This window comes from Dama dama, chromosome 12 (assembly GCF_033118175.1).
Source record: "Dama dama isolate Ldn47 chromosome 12, ASM3311817v1, whole genome shotgun sequence".
In the NCBI taxonomy this organism is placed as follows: domain Eukaryota; kingdom Metazoa; phylum Chordata; class Mammalia; order Artiodactyla; family Cervidae; genus Dama; species Dama dama.
This window is the reverse complement of record NC_083692.1, coordinates 90,568,620-90,586,287: the sequence shown is the minus strand read 5'-3', so window position 1 is coordinate 90,586,287 and position 17,668 is coordinate 90,568,620. Positions and strand designations below refer to the sequence as shown.

The 17,668-nt window shown below is 40.3% G+C and overlaps 2 protein-coding genes across 3 annotated transcripts in view; one reads left to right on the top strand and one right to left on the bottom strand.

Moving 5' to 3' along the window:
* The window catches only part of CMYA5 (cardiomyopathy associated 5), a 98,881-nt gene that overhangs the window by 16,545 nt on the left and 64,668 nt on the right, over nucleotides 1-17,668 (top strand). The window lies entirely within an intron of this gene.
* On the bottom strand, nucleotides 12,646-13,821 carry LOC133066733 (mortality factor 4-like protein 1). Its single transcript, XM_061158093.1, is given in 2 exon segments — nucleotides 12,646-12,835; nucleotides 12,837-13,821. Coding segments are annotated over 2 exon segments (972 nt in total). The 5' UTR covers nucleotides 13,779-13,821; the 3' UTR covers nucleotides 12,646-12,805.

Below are 17,668 nucleotides of genomic sequence, written 5' to 3'. Positions count from 1 at the left end.
CAGTATTCTTGCCTGGAGAATCCTGTGGACAGAGGAGCCTGGTGGGCGGCTGTCTGTGGGGTCGCACAGAGTCAGACACAACTGAAGCGACTTAGCAGCAGCGGCAGTAGCATTCAGGTACTGGTACGAAAAGTTCTTGAACGATCTCGGTTTGAACTCAAGCATCAGAGACTCAGAGTTTCTCTGTGTCTGCCCTGGAGTTGTTAATGCCCGAGCACGCATAGTTCTCCAGAATATACTGCTGAGAACCACTTGACCTCTTTGAGCTTCAGACTCTACACAATGTAAATGTGTGTGGGGATGGGGTAAATGAGAATATAAACACACAGGGAAATCACACGGGCCTGGAACAGAGCAGAGCGTGAACAAGTGTCAGTTCCCTTTCCCTCCCTTCAGTATAAGTTGTCAGGACCTCTTGGCTTGAGTATTCTCTTGGGTTGGTACTGCCATCTCTAGCAATGCTAGTCCCCAGAGAGCACTCCTTACCCCACACCTTAGTTAGGGTGCACGCCCAGATGCACAAATAACTCTCCTTGACTTGTGCTTTGTTTAAATTTTGAGGTAAAACCAGGAGTGAACTTCAACCTGAAGTGCACCTGTCTCACCAGGGTCTTTTCTCAATTTCCCTAATCAGGTTATGAGAAAATGTCAAAGCTTTCTTGTTCATATTTGGATACATGTCAAGGTCACATTAACATATTCTAGTCCTAAAGCCCCACTGCAGTAAGTGTCAGCTTTGGACCAGAAGAGGTTTTGGGGTGACGTCCCCACAGTCACCGAGACGCACAGTTGGCCCAGCTCTTTCAGCATAACTTTGTGAATGGCTTTTCTCCAAAGTCAGGTTTGGGTGTGATCAGAGAAGTAGCATTCTGGCACTAAAAAGGATTTCCTTTTACATTTCTGTTTTGTTTAGGGGCTGGGTGGGATCTGCCTTCGGTCTTGTACACGCTTCTAGGTCTTGACTGACTCAGAGACCATGTAGCGATTGAGTGATGCAGGGGAGGATAATTAGAAAGCGCGTCAGTTTTGCTTAGTTACACTTTCCAGAGGTAATCATTAACGAGCTGCTGTCTGTCTGTCTTAATTTTAGCCTTATTCAGAAATCAAAGTAAATGTGCAGCTCCTCGAAGTTCGGATTTCACAAGGTTAATTCAACATTGGAAAGGGAAAGGGAGAAAACAAACGTATGGAACATCTGTTTTTGCCTGGTGTGGTCTAATGCATTTTACACATAGCATTTCAACACAGCTGCCTTATGAAGTGCGTGTTAGTCTCCCTGTTACAATGATGACCTTAAGGCTCAGGGAAGGACAGGAAAGTCATCTGCCCCGGCTCACACAGCTTGTAAGTGGGGAGGCCACGATTTAAGCCCAGGTGTGTCTGCTGAGGTGAAGAGCGTTCTTTCCACGATTGCCCAGTACAGTCCCTGCCCCATGTGTGTGGCACTGTGGTGTATTCTGTGATAATGCGGTGTGGCTTCTGTCTCAAGAAACCTATTGTCAGGTGGAAGTATTACATGGGAATACTAACGCACTAATTCAAAGCGGCAGTAAATAACACCGCAGTAGAATCATCAGAGAAGTACTCTGTGAGCAGAGAATTCCAAGAAATCTCAAGTATTATATTTCATCTAAGAGGGAGCTTGCTAACAGCCAGCTCAGTCACATTTTGATTTTCTAAAAACAGCCCTCAGGACGGGATTCACATGGTCCACAGTGTTGATAGGGATGCAAATTAATAAACCTTTCTGGAGGGAACACCGGCAATATGTATAAAAAGTCTGAAAAAAATAACTGGTTTTGATTCTCAAATTCTACTTCCTGAGGTGTTAACACTAAGGAAGCAAATGTGCAGAAGGGGCTGTCATAAGAGTGTTTGTTGTAGCTTCTTTTGTAATGGCAGAGACTCGGAAACAGTCCAAATGTTCAACAACATGGTGTTGGATAAAGTATTATATCCTGTGGTGGAATGCTAGCTTAACCATTAACGAGGAGGCTCCATGACAGTGGTTCTCAAAGTGTGGTCCATTTCAGAGCGTCCTCAAGGTCAAACTTGTTCTCCATGTAACCCTAAGATGTTTGCATTTTCCACTTTAATTCTCTTGTGAGAATGTAGAATATGTATCAACAGGAATCGTATTCAATTTTTCCCTCTGGAATTTGAGAGACTTCCTTTTATGGGGTTGGTTTTTTTTTAATTGGAGGATAATTGCATTACAATGTTGTGTAGGTTCCTGCCATACATGGACGAGTCAGCCACAGGTGTACACAGTCCCCTCCCTCCTGAAACTCCCTCCCACCTCCCACCTCCCACCCTGCGCCACTGCTCGGGGTCATCACAGAGTGCCAGGGTGGACCCCTCTGATGTACCGCACCTTCCCCCTAGTTATCTGGTTTACACGTGGTAGTGTATATACGTCAATGCTACCGTCAGTTCGTCCCACCCTCTCTGCCCCCCGGCGTCCACAAGTTCATTCTCTGTGTCTTCATCTCTATTCCTGTCTTGCAAATAGATTCATCAGTACCATTTTTCTAGATTCCATATATATATGTGTGTTAATATAGGATATTTGTTTTTCTGACTTACTTCACTCTGTATATGGTGTTGGTCTTACCGTCCACATTTGGTGTATGTAAAAGGCTCCTTGTGTCTTCCTCATGGTGGTGTTTGAGCCTGATGACGAGACTGTCTTCACCTCCCAGTTCTCATCAGGCTGCTGCTGCCGTGTTTTCCACTTTCTAGGAACCAGGTACCCTACCACCAACCTAATATGACAGAGTTTATTAAAGTGTAATAACCACTAAAAGGAGAAGAGTGTAAGAATGTAGAATGCCCAGATAATTGCTTGGAAACTTGAAAAGGAGAGACACAAAGTTTAGTTATCAAGGTAGATTTTATGAGCAGATTTCATAAACTGAGTTCTTGAGAGCTGAATCTTTCAGATTGCAGTTCTCCAGTGTTAAGGCTGCATTGGAGAGGGAAATTAAAAATGCATTTTATTTATTTATTTATTTTAATATTTGTTTTTATTTATTTAACTTATTTAGCTGCACAGGGTCTTAGTTGCGGCACATGAAATCTTTTAGCTGTGGCATGTGGGATCTAGTTCCCCGACCAGGAATCGAACCTGGGCCCCCTGCATTGAGAGCTCATAGTCTTAGCCACTGGACTAGCAGGGAAGTCCCAAAAATGCATTTTTAAAACAGGTAAAGCATCCCACACAGCCTTTATAGATCATTGATTTGAGAATAAAGAAAAATGGAGATTGAAAAATTTTCTAAACATTTTCTTTGTGCACGAAAGAACAGACTCCCTAATACCACACTTGCAGAAACTAGCAGAAAGTGTCTAAAGATTTGTCCTTAACTGTAATGTCATGATTAATTTTCCATGAGGAATTATTGGCAGCATTAGTTTGGGGGCTAGGTCAGAAGTCCACGGAGGAGCCCTCGGGAGTTAAAGAGGGGGTGTGTGGTTGTCGCTGAGTCAGAGTGTTCTGGTCTGGCTGCTCTCCCTCCTCCCTCTTGTGCTCCTCTGATTCCCTGGGGGCTCAGCTGGTAAAGAGTCCGCCTGCAGTGTGGGAGAGCTGGATTTGATCCCTGGGTTGGGAAGATCCCCTGGAGAAGAGATAGGCTACCCACTCTGGTATTCTGGCCTGGAGAATCCCATGGACTGTGTAGTCCATGGGGTCGCAGAGAGTCGGACACGACTGAGCGACTTTCACTACCGGCAGCACACAGTATTGTTTATGATGCTCTGCCTTGGGTGGTAGGCGCCCTCCATATGCTTCTGGGAGTGTCGCTCTGTGAGATTCATCCACACAGCTCCAGGACAGCCAGCCCACTGGCTGCAAAGCCTCTCTGCTGACACGGGCAGAAGTCTTCTCCCCTGCAATCTCCAGAGCTGGGAGGATTTTTACCTAGTCCTGCTCATCTCACTTTAGTTCAGTTCAGTCGCTCAGTCGTGTCTGACTGTTTGTGACCCCATGGACTGCATCATGCCAGGCTTCCCTGTCCATCACCAACTCCCAGAGCTTGCTCAAACTCATGTCCATTGAGTCGGTGATGCCATCCAACCATCTCATTCTCTGTTGTCCCCTTCTCCTCCTGCCTTCAGTCTTTCCCAGTGTCAGAATCTCTCCCAATAAGTCAGTTCTTTGCATTAGGTGGCCAAAGTATTGGAGCTTCAGCTTCAGCATCAGTCCTTCCGATGAATATTCAGGGTTGATTTCCTTTAGGATGGACTGGTTTGATCTCCTTGCAGTCCAAGGGACTCTCAAGAGTCTTCTCCAGCACCACAGTTCAAAAGCATCAATTCTTTGGTGCTCAGCTTTCTTTATAGTCCAACTCTCACATCCACATATGACTACTGGAAAATCCATAGCTTTGACTAGACGGACCTTTGTCAGCAAAGTAATGTCTCTCACTAACATCTGCTGGAGTGAGGCTTTTGTGTATTTTATTACTGTTACTTCCTTTTAAGAAAACAACAGAGAAAAGAAAAATATTGCCATTAAATTCTAGGCCTGTGGACAAACCCTCATTTCATTTAATAGAGGAGCTGAATTTTAGTTTTACATGTATTACTTTTATTTTCAAGGCCACAATCTAATGGTTCTTGCTCTGTTGCAAACTTAAGAAAAATTTCAGAAGGATCACTAAGGAAATGAGGAAACGTGACCAGCTTTTCCTACTTATTGGACCAATTAGCTGTCATCCTCTGTGCTTTTATGGAGTTATAACTGTAGTAAAAAAAAAAAAAAATGTCTGCCGAACAGCAGGGGAGAAGTCTGTCCTGACTCACTGGTTTATTTTAAAAAGATCTCAGCCTGACATATTCTATTCAGATGAAGTGCTCTGTCTCTTAGTAACCACCACTCAACCCTCACAGGAATCTGTCAGCAGTGGCTGGTGGGGCACAGTTTCTGTTCTGTGCTAATACCCAGTAGCTGTTGAAGAATTCTAGTGCTAAAGAGCTAAACCTGTATTTAACTCCTCAGCTGGAAATCCCAGAATATGGAATGTTCTTAACCTCCATGGTTTTTCCTTTATATCCTCAGCCAAGGTTAGTGTTGCCTGTAGTTGATTGTTTATTTTCTGTTTCACTCTTCGGTCTGCCTATACCAGTGGTTCTCAACTAGTGTCATTCTGAAGACATTTTTGGTTGTTGAAATTAGAGGTGGGATGCTATTGGCATCTAGTAGGTAGAGGCCAGGGATACCGCTACACATCCTCAGCACACAGGCTAGCCCCCCAACACATGTACCCCAAAAATGTCAATGGTGCCACTAAGGAACTCCCACCATTGAGGAGTTCCCAAGACCACAAATAATTGACTTGCCCACGTTTTGCTCTGAAGTAGGCACTAAGCTGTGAACTAGCCCTGTCACACCATAGGTCATTTATTTTGGTTCTCTAGACCTGGCATCTTTTGCCCTTTGTCTTCTAAAATAATGGAGAATTTAGTGGATGAGTTTTTATATTTCTCTTTGGGGGATTCAAATGAATGTCTGCCTGTAGTTTGTTCAGTTGAGACATAACCCCCAGCTCTTGGCCAGACTCTGGCTGGGTAGATCCTCCTTATGTTTTTATAAATTGATTCAGTTCAGTTCAGTTCAGTCGCTCAGTCGTGTCCGACTCTTTGCGACCCCATGAATCGCAGCACGCCAGGCCTCCCTGTCCATCACCAACTCCCGGAGTTTACTCAAACTCATGCCCATCGAGTTGGTGATGCCATCCAGCCATCTCATCCTCTGTTGTCCCCTTCTCCTCCTGCCCCCAATCCCTCCCAGCATCAGGGTCTTTTCCAATGAGTCAACTCTTCGCATGAGGTGGCCAAAGTACTGGAGTTTCAGCTTCAGCATCAGTCCTTCCAATGAACACCTAGGACTGATCTCCTTTAGGATGGACTGGTTGGATCTCCTTGCAGTCCAAGGGACTCTCAATTGATTACTCACTCCAAAATTCAGATTACTCCGTTAACTCTGGGCAGATAAGTGACTTCTATAATTTCATTGTTCTGATGGGTCCTGTAACACCTCCCAGTAGCAGATAAACATTCTGTTACTCTTCTAAGATTCCTATTACTTTGCACAGTATGAGTACTTGTTAGAATTTAAAAGTGAAATTTCCATTATTTATTTCACTAGGCTCAGTTTTTGTTTTATCTGAAAATGTTACTGATTAAGTGCATTATCTCTGGTTATAGGACTGGAATAGGGGTTTTGTGGTAGTTATGGGAGACTTTTTGTCTATCAATGTTAGATTAATTTTTAATGATGAGAGTATTTTCATTTACTTGTGTAATAAAAATTAACTTTATATTTCTGTATATCTCAAAAAATATTTTCTGTGCCAAGTAGTACAGATGTTTAATGTTGGAGTGAAGTGTTTAATGATGACCGAGAGGTGTAGTTAGGGTTTAGATAAGAGGTATTAGATAAGATAGCTCTGGCTGCTGTAACAAACCAGATCTCAGTGACTTAGTGTAATAAAAGTTCCTCCTGAGCTCAATTAAAAGTGCACTGCAGGTATTCCTGGTTAGGCAGCTCTCCTCCAAGTAGTGATTCAGGGACTGAGGCACCTTAGCTCTTATAGCTCTGATTTCTTCAGTATGTGGCATTTAAGGTTGCCATGCTTCAAGCTGTGCGTGGGAAAAACTGCAGAGGATCACTCCTGGGAGATCTTAGCAATCCTGCTTAGAAATGGCCTACGTTACTAGGGCTCACTTTCCATTGACTAGAACTCCATGACTTGGCTGCCACCAGCCACAGCTACCTCAAGGGAGGCTGGAAAATGGGGACTTCTCTGTAAGCCATTCAAGAGCAGTAGAAAGTTAGCCATCTCTCATAGTGAGCAAAGAAACAACTTTTTGTATGCCAACAGAAAATGGAATCTATTAGAAGAACTTTAAAGAGCTCACAGGTAGACTGGAGAACCCGGCAGGAGCCAAGAGAGTGCTGGGTGGAGTCCAGGGAACAAGAAAGACTGAGTATCTGGCCCAGGTGCCATTCTAGTCACTCTGCTTAAGATTCAAATTCCTGCTTGAGGAAGGGTAGGAGGATAAATGAACCTCAACCAGCCTGAGTAGCTGCCCATCTCTGAGCTGCTAGAAGATGGCAGGGCTGACAGTCCATTGGAGTGAAATTGAAACTCCGTGGACTCTAAGCTCAAGTGAACTGACTCCTGCATACTTTTCTGACCTCATCTCTCCTGCTTGCTATACTCCAATACATTCCCATTTTTACTGTTCATGTTTGACAAGCGATCTCATCTTAGCAACTTTAATGCTGTTGTTTGCTCTGCTCTTTCTCCTACAGTTAATATTTGCATGCTCACTGCCTTCAAATCTCTGCTCAAATATCTCTTTCATTGTGAGGTCATCCTTGACCACCTTCTATATGTAATATAGCATTCCAAATCATAACCATTGCCCTCTATCCCATTTATCCTGTTTTATTTTCTTCATAGCATTTATCACCACCTAACGTTTGTTCATTCTCTGTCTTCCCCTCTGATAAAATTTAAGCAACATGAGATAGAGACTTTGTTTTGTTTACATGCTGAAAATCAAGATACTGGGTAAGCATCCAAGCAAGCACTAGAATCCAGGTTTCCTTCTTCCTGTTAATTGGTGGCAGCAGAATTAGTCTCAGAGCTAACATGGCCCTAAACCAGAGTAACCTGAGGTATTTAAGGATACCAGCTAGTATCTTTTTGCATTGTTGTTGTTGCTCAGTTGCTAAATTGTGTCCAACTCTTTGCAACCCCATGAACTGCAGCACACCAGGCTTCCCTGTCCTTCACTAGCTCCCAGAGTTTGCTCAAACTCCTATTCATTATGTCAATGATGCCAGTCAACCATCTCATCTTTGGTCACCCTCTTCTTTTGCCCTTCATCTTTCCCAGCATCAGAGTCTTTTCTAACAAGCCAGCTCTTCACATCAGGTGGCCAAAATACTGGAGCTTCAGCTTCAGCATCAGTCCTTCCAATGAATATTCAGGACTGATTTCCTTTAGGATTGGCTGGTTTGATTTCCTTGTTGTCCAAGGGACTCTCGAGAGTCTTCTCCAACACCACAGTCCGAAAGCATCAATTCTTCATTGCTCAGCCTTCTTTATGGTCCAACTCTCACATCTGTACATGATTACTGTTTTTTTTTTTTTCTCTTTTTTGCATAATCTGAGTCATATTGTCAATCTTTATTCTTTCCATCTGTGGACATTTTTTTTTTTTGCCATGGCTGTACCATTATTTATCATTGACCATGGATAGCACATTTAAAAAATTTGTCTGTGTTGCTTATAAAGCCTTGTGTCAACTATTATAGTTACAAAGTTCTGAAAGCTTGTTCTTATAAAGAGACACATGCCTGTGTGCTTGTGAAGGGGATGGCTGTGCAGTCAGGGTATTGTGTTGCTGAGTTCTGACTGGCGAATTTCTCTGCCTGATAGGTCCCCACATCAGTTTATGGTGAATACTGACAAGCATATAGGTTAGCTGTCATATCTGTTCTTGCTGTCCAGTGATGTCCTTTGGGCTTTACCAACTGCAGTACATGTGTTCATTTATTAATATTGGACTTTGGCAAGTATAATTACCTCTTTTCCCTGCCTAAGATCTGAAACAAGTGGTAAGTAATCAAAGGAATAGCAGAGAGAGATCAAAACATCAACTTTATTACTGATAAAGCAAATGTCAAAGAATGTGGCTTAGGTGTAGGACACCGATGTGCTTTCTAATACCAAATCTCAGAAATGAATGGATTTATATACCTAGTCATCATCTCTGAAAAGGTACAGGCTTCTCCACATGAGAACCTACCTTGTGTATTTAATAGTAGAATTAACAGAATAGAATTGGGGGAGAGACAGAGGGAAGCTAGCTAGGAAGGAGTGTTACACTAATAGGTGTCCTTCCATATGGAAAGGAACACCTGGAATGAGAAATTAGTGTCCCAGCTAATAAGTTGAAATAAATTGCTATCATATATTTTAAGATATTTTACAGATTGAAAGACTCCTTTAAAGAAGCTAAAAAGATGTGACTAGAGTTTACTCATACACACTTGTGTAGATGAAGCAGGAAAACATTCACACGCTGAGTGTTCTCAGGCTAGGCTGGGGAATGCTGCTCTTGTCTAGCGGTGCTCCTATAAAGGTGAGGACTGAGGCAAGCACCTCACTTGCGTTACTGTTGAGCTTCCTCTAGTGGCAACATTGAAATCATCTTAGATTTCAAGAGAGCCAAATAAGAAAATGTTAACTTACAGTTCTGCTGTAAATCTATAGCTCAGACCAAATGGGTTCATCCAAAGTGACTGTAAAGATCTTTTAAAATTTGCACCAAATGGTTGTCTTGCTGTAAAAAAAAAAAAAAAATCGTGTCTAACATAGCAATTAGTACATAATTGTAGCTCAATAAATAGTTGGATGAATGAATCTTGACCTTGGGCTTCAATGTGAAATCAGTTGAAAGTGAACATTTCATAGTTTTGAAATTATCTAAAACAGAAATTTCATGGGTATAGATGAGTGGAAACTAGAAATGAAACAGAAAGAAATATGAGCTTTTTAAAGTTACTTTCCATTAAACCTAATTGGCTGGTGTAACCAAAGTGCCCTGATTTCTCTGTAAAACAGACTGATGCCTAAGGCAAGTTAACCATCCCTCATAGCAGACTCCTATCTAATAATTCCCATTATTTAAAAATTTTTTCTTTATTGTTAGTTGGAGGATAATTGCTTTACAACGTTGTGTTGGTTTCTGCTATACGACAATGCAAATCAGCTATAAGTATATACATATATATCTCCTTCCTCTTGAGCCTCCTAATACCCATCATTTTGAGTTGCATTTTTACTAAGGATCAGCTGTGATTATTCCAAAGGTTTTATCCTGGTTTCAGTTGTTATTCAGTTCAGTTGCTCAGTCGTGTCTGATTCTTTGCGACCCCATGGACTGCAGCACCAGGCTTCCCTGTCCATCTCCAACTCCTGGAGTTTACTCAAACTCACGTCCATTGAGTCAGTGATGCCATCCAACCACCTCATCCTCTGTCATCCCCTTCTCCTCCTGCCTTCTTTCTCAACATCAAGTTCTTTTCAAATGAGTCAGCTCTTCACATCAGGTGGCCAAAGTATTGGAGTTTCAGCTTCAACATCAGTCCTTCCAATGAACACTCAGGACTGATCTCCTTTAGGATGGACTGGTTGGATCTCCTCTCAGTCCAAGGGACTCTCAAGAGTCTCCTCCAACACCACAGTTCAAAAACATCAATTCTTTGGTGCTCAGCTTTCTTATAGTCCAAATCTTACATCCGTACATGACTACTGGAAAAACCATAGCTTTGACTATACGGACCTTTGTTGGCAAAATAATGTGTCTGCTTTTTAATATGCTGCCTAGGTTGGTCATAAATTTTCTTCCAAGGAGCAAGCATCTTTTAATTTCATGTCTGCAGTCACCATCTGCAGTGATTTTGGAGCCCCCAAAAATAAAGTCTGACACTGTTTCCCCATCTATTTGCTATGAAGTGATGAGACCAGATGCCATGATCTTAGTTTTCTGAATATTGAGTTTTAAGTGAACTTTCTCACTCTCCTCTTTCACTTTCATCAAGATGCTCTTTAGTTCTTCTTCACTTTCTGCCATAAGGGTAGTGTCATCTGCATATCTGAGGTTATTGATGTTTCTTCCAGCAATCTTGATGCCAGCTAGTACTTCATCCAGCCTAGCATTTCTCATGATGTACTCTGCGTGTAAGTTAAATAAGCAGGGTGACAATATACAGCCTTGACATACTCCTTCCCTGATTTGGAACCAGTCTGTTGTTCATGTCCAGTTCTAACTGTTGCTTCCTGACCTGCATATAGATTTCTCAAGAGACAGGTCAGGTGGTCTGGTATTCCCATCTCTTTCAGAATTTTCCACAGTTTATTGTGATCCACACAGTCATAGGCTTTGGCATAGTCAATAAAGCAGGAATAGATGTTTTTCTGGAACTCTCTTGCTTTTTGGATGATCCAACAGATGTTGACAATTTGACCTCTGGTTCCTCTGCCTTTTCTAAATCCAGCTTGAACATCTGGAAGTTTACAGTTCACATACTGTTGGAGCCTAGCTTGGAGAATGTTTTGAAAAGACTTCACAGCAGGAGAGCTCCTGAAAGAATTGCTAAACGATATGATCCCTGCTCACAGGTAGTTTACAGCCTTGTAGAGTAGCTAAGATATATGAAAAATAACTCTAATGTATGATGGTAAATGTCATAGAAGAAGATTACATGAGGATTCTAGAATTTCAGAGGAAGAAAATTACTTTTGTCCTGAAGAACCATTGACAGCTACATGGAGAGGTTGATGTATGAACTGCTCTCTGAAGGCTATAAAATTAGAAGCAGAGATGATTCATTTCAAGTGAAGAGAAGGATGTAAGCAAAGCATGTGGGGTAAGGCCGGTGTTTGGCTGGAGCACAGGATTCATGAAGGGGAAGATTGGAAGGTAAAGCTAGGAAGATGACGGTGCTTCAGATAGTATGGGGCCCTAAATTACAGTCATAAAATTTCTGGTCACTGGGAGAATAAAATACTTATTCTTCTCATCCACAGTGAACTTGAGTGGTCTTTATTATATCACAAAATGAACACTTTATATTCAGTTCAGTTCAGTTCAGTCGCTCAGTCGTGTCCGACTCTTTGCGATCCCATGAATCACAGCATGCCAGGCCTCCCTGTCTATCACCAACTCCCAGAGTTTACTCAAACTCATGCTCTTCGAGTCGGTGATGCCATCCAGCCATCTCATCCTCTGTCGTCCCCTTCTCCTCCTGCCCCCAATCCCTCCCAGCATCAGGGTCTTTTCCAATGAGTCAACTCTTCGCATGAGGTGGCCAAAGTATTGGAGTTTCAGCTTCAGCATCAGTCCTTCCAATGAACACCCAGGACTGATCTCCAGGGCATGATAAGCTGTATAATAATTTTTTCATGCATGGTTTAGTGATTTTTTTGAAGTCTCTAATGGCTTATAAGCTACTTTTAACCTGTACTATTTTATATTACTTTTGTTCAGCAATGCATAGGTTAATTTTCTGCTAAGAACATGGTTACTCAGTTAATTCTTTTTTGTTGTTGTTTTGTTTTTTTTTTGAAATTTAAAGAAAAAATTTATTGAAGATCTGAAAAATAATTTCTAAAAGATTAACTTTTCCAGAAAACTGTAGCTACACAATGCATTGCGTCTATCATGTTAAAACGTGCATTAGACACAAATACAAAAACCATGAAACAAGCCACCGTTCTTCAACAATCTGAGCAAAGATAAAATGCCTAAGGAACAACATGGATGGATGACTCGCAAAGGATGGGCTCTTTACTTTAAGCACCATAAAAAAAAAGGGGGGAGCACAAATGGATGAGTGTTCAGTTATATACACTGAATTGAACCTTTGGCACTAGGAATCAGAGCATTCTGTCATATAGCATTAACACATATTATAAAAGTGCGTAGTGTCAAAGGAATAGAAACCACCAGCGTTCAAAAGCAGCTTTGTCAATGAAGCAATAAAACACTCTACAGTATGTCTCTCTGTTGTCCATCACTGAATACACTGGTAGCAACTTTGAAATGAAAAAAAGGAAAAAAAAGGAGCTGTAACTCCTTTTATTTTCTCTGTTTAAAATCAAACAGAAAACAAACATCAATTTTGTTATACACGAACATTTCCAAAGTACATTGTTTGTACAAGAGAAGGACTAAGAAACAAAAAGGTGTTTACAGAGATCAAACATGGGTGGGTGCACGCGCCTCACACGGCTTTCCGATGGTACTCGGGGGGGAGCCACTTCATAATCACTGGCACTCAACAAAGTTGCAGAGTTCTTTGCCAGGTATTTTAGGAAATCGTGAAGATAATTCAGTAATAAAGCAAGGCTCTTCTCATCCAGAGGTGTATACGCCAACATTGATCCAATTCGTACAAACAGTCTCAGGAGATGTGGCGCCCCGTACACCTGGGACATGGGTGCATCAGGGTGGTCCGCAAGGATCTCAGCGTACTGCGGCCTCTCAAATTTGTAGAGCAGTTGAGTGCCCAACATCACATTGAAGTATTCCTTTATCCCGGCCACAACCTCATTGACTGCATACTCCTTATTATCTGTGTTTCCTCGCGATTTCTTGTAATTTGCATAATCCTCTAGGATGGAATCCACGTTCTTCTTGGCGGGAAGATAGAAGAGCTGCTTTTGCCGGGTAATTAAGTCCCAGTCATCAACAAGCCATGGCTTCAGTTCTTCAGGAATCTTGACTTTAACTTCAACTCTGCTCATAAATGTTTCCTCATTTTCAACAGTAGGATCTACTCGAGCCCTTTTCTTGCGAGGAGGCTGAGGTGTTTCACTAGTGCTGCCACCATCTCCATTTCCAGGTGTCTTTTGTTTGTTCTTTTTCGTCTTCACTTCAATATTTTTTTGTTGTAGCCCACCAGTCTTCTTTCCAGGGGCAGCCCCTCGCATCTTCCCCTCTGCATACTGCTCCTGATTGGCTTTTTGAAGTTCTCTCTGTTTTTGTAAATTGGTATCCACGTACTTGAGTACTCTGCTTTCTGGAACCCATTCATCCCAATTTTTATTCCAACCACTGTAATGGATGAAGTATTTGACCTGTTTATCCTTTATGGCAACTTTTACACACTTTGCTTCATACAGAAGAGGCCCATGAAAGCACAGCACTCTCTCACCCTCCTGGAATTTAGGCTTCGGGTCCTGCTTCAGCGCCATTTATAAAAGATTCACCGCCGCCGCCTCCTTCTCCCACCACCCCTGACTCTCATTTAATTCTTAGTGAAATATTAATTGTAGAATTAGTGATTATGCTTTTAAGACTTCTTGGTTCTTTTTTCGGGACCCACATACAATGCTAACAGATCATATTATAAGATCACAAACCTGCTTAGCATTTTAGGATTTTAAAAGCGTGTTTTCAAAGTTTGCAACATAAGCAAGATCATATATGACTTCATTGCTGTGTTATAATAATTGATACTAAATGCATTTTAGCAGATTTAGTAGGAGAAGATCCTATCTATTACTTTCTTTTGTTTGATACACTTCTTGTGAGTATACTATGAGTGCTGCGCTTGAGAGAAGAACAAGACATCATAAAAATCCAAGGTATTGTTCATAGTTATATTCCTATAAGGAACGTTAATGTCACTTTAACTGGTGGTCAGAGGAAGGGACTACCTGTTCCTAAAATACAAATCTTTAGTCTAAGAAAAATAAAATATAAAAGTTATAAATCTCAGCCTTCAAATAAAAATAGTTTGAGGACCTATTTTTCTTCTTCAGAAGTGTAGTTTTTATTTCTTTTCCTGAAAAATGAAAGTGCCAATTCAAAACAAAGATGATGATAAAATAAGGGAAATTATTATTTTGATAGCTCCTCTTTGATAACCATTTTCCTCTTTAAAAGTTTCAGTTTGGATATACATGTATGACCTTTCTTTGGTTCCCTCACTTGTAAAATGAGAAACAGTATAAAACTACAAGGCTTTTTCCATTCATGATTGATTATTAATTTTCAAAAAGTTACTAGTTGTAGTTTCAGCTAAAGTGAAACTGCTTAAACAGGAAACAAGGACTTTTTGACATGGTCATATTTCAGGACCTTATCCTTCATTTTGAAACTTCAAAAGTTAGATTTTTCCAGCACATTTAATAAAATTCATCTTTTGAGAAATAATTTATATTTATACAACTCAAAATAATTTAGAAAGCATAATGTCAATTAAGCAGTGGGATATAAGAGTATTATTGGCAAGCATACCAAAACACTATTAAGGAATTATCACATTCCATCATTACTATACAAAGGGGCATGAACATATACATACTACTATGCCACACAATGCAAATATAGGGTTTATTAAGGGAAATTTTAGAAATGAAGAAGTAGCATAGCACACAATTCCTTCAAGTTCTTATCTCACAGAGTCATACTTATTAGGGCATAGCTGGACTTTTATGGAAAGGAAAGGGCTCATGGAGGGGGATTGTACTTATTTAATGCTTAAGTTATTTGTAGGAACATGGATATAAAAGGCAAGATTGAGAACTCTTGTCAGAGAACTGTAAACAGTAGAGTGGAAATCCTAGAACTTAAAAATACAACAAACCATATACATAGAAATAAAAACAGAGAATTAGGCAAAATGAAGTGACAGAGAATATGTTCTGAAAGAAGGAATAAGGTAAAACCCCAGAAGAATAACTAAGTGGAATGGAGATAAGCAATATGTCTTACAAACAGTTCAAAGTAATGATCATAATGATGTTAAAAGAACTTGGGAGAAGAACGGATGAACACAGTGAGTAATCAGAAGCTTCTAAGAGTTAGAAAATATAAAGAAAAAACAAACACAGTTGAAGAATATAATAAATGAAATAAAAATACACTAGAGCTAATCAACAGTAGATTAGATGATACAGAGGAACAGATCAGCAAACTGGAAGACAGAGTAGTGGAAATCACTCAACCTGAACAGTAAAAAGAGTTTTAAAATATAGGGACAGTTTAAGAGACCTCTAGGGCAATATCAAGCATACTAACATTCACATTGTAGGAGCCACAGAAGAAGAGAAAGGGTCAGAGAACATAATAGTTGAAAACTTCCCTAACCAAGGAGAAGAAACACATCCATGTCCAAGAAGCAAAGAGAGTCCCAATCAAGATCACCCTAAAGAGGACTACACCAAGACACTTTATAATTAAAAAGGCAAAAATTAAAGAGAGAATACTAAAAGCAGCAAGGGAAAGTCAACGTTACGTACAAGGGAACTTTCATCAAGCTCTCAGATCACTTTCAGCAGAAACTCTGCGGGCCAGAAGGAATGGCATGATATATTTAAAGTATTGAAAGGAAAAGCATTAAATATGTGTGCTGGGGGAAGAGGAGTAAAAATGTAAGATTGACAAAATGTGATTGAAATTAAGAGATCAACATCTTAAAAAAATCATATATCCTCAATAAAATTTTAGTAAACAAATTCAGCCATACTTTAAAAGGATCATACACCATGATCAAGAGGGATTTATCCCAGAGATGCAAGAATGGTTCAGTATCCAAAAATCAATCCATGTGATACACCACATTCACAAATTGAAGAATAAAAATCACGTAGATGCAAAAAAAGCTTTTGACAAAATTCAACATACATTTACAATTTAAAAAAACCCTCTCAGCAAATTGGGTATAGCAAGAACATACCTCAACATAATAAAGGCTACATATGACAAGCCCACAACTAACATCATCCTCAACAGTGAAAAACTGAAAGTATTTTCCTTAATATCAGGAAGAATACAAGGATACCCATTCTCGCCACTTTTATTCAACATAGTATTCAAAGTCCTAGCTACTGCAATCAAATTAGAAAAAAGAAACAGAATTCAAATTGGAAAGAAAGAAGTACAACTGCACTGTTTGAAAATGATGTAATGCTGTACATAGAAAACCCTCAAGATGCCACCAAAAATCCAGTAGAACTCATCAGTGAATAAAATTGCAGGATACAAAACTAATATTCAGAAATATATTGCTTTTCCATACACGAACAATGAACCATCAGAAAGAAAACAATCCCATTTATAATTGCATCAAAAAATAAAATACCTAGGAATAAATCTAACTAACAATGTGAAATACCTGTACTCAGAAAACTATAATGTACTGATGAAAGAAATTGAAGACAACACAGATGGGAAAGATACACTGTGCTTATGAACTGAAAGAATTATTATTTTTAAAATGACCATACTACCCAAAGCAACCTACAATGTAATTCCTATCAATATTCAATGTAATTCATATCAAAATATCAAAGGCATTTTTCACAGAACTAGAAAAAATAGTTCTAAAACTTGTGTGGAACCATGAAAGATCTAAAACTTGTGTGGAACCATGAATAGCCAAAACAATCTTGAGAAAGAAGAACAAAGGTGGAGATATCACATGCCCTAGTTTCCAACTATACTACAAAGCTATAGAAATCAAAGCAATATGTTACCGGGACAAAAACAGACACACAGATCAGTGGAATAAAACTGGGAGCCCAGAAATACACTCATATGGTCATTTACTCTGTGATGCAAGAGGCAGGAATATACAACAAGCAAAAGACAGCCTCTTTAATAAATAGTGTTGGGAAAATGACAGCTACCTGCAAAGAAAATCATATTGGACTACTTCCTTACACCACGTATAAAAATAAATGTATTGAAGCATTAGATGTAAGATCTGAAACCATGTGTCTTCTAAAAGGAAACATAGGCAGTATCTCCTTTGACTTCCCAGGTGGCAATCGTGGTGAATAATCTGCCTGCCAATGCAGAAGACGTAAGAGATGTGGGCTTGGTCCCTGAGTCGGGAAGATCCCTTGGGGGAGGGCATGGCAACTCACTCCAGTATTCATGCCTGGAGAATCTCATGGACAGAGAAGCCTGGCAGGCTGTGGCCTATAGGGTCGCAAAGAGTTGGGCATGACTGAAGTGACTTAGCATGCAAGCATGCTCTTTGACATTGACCTTAGCAATACTTTTTGGTATGTCTCCTAAGGCAAAGGAAACACAAACAAAAATAAGCAAACGCAAAAACAAAAATAAACTAAAG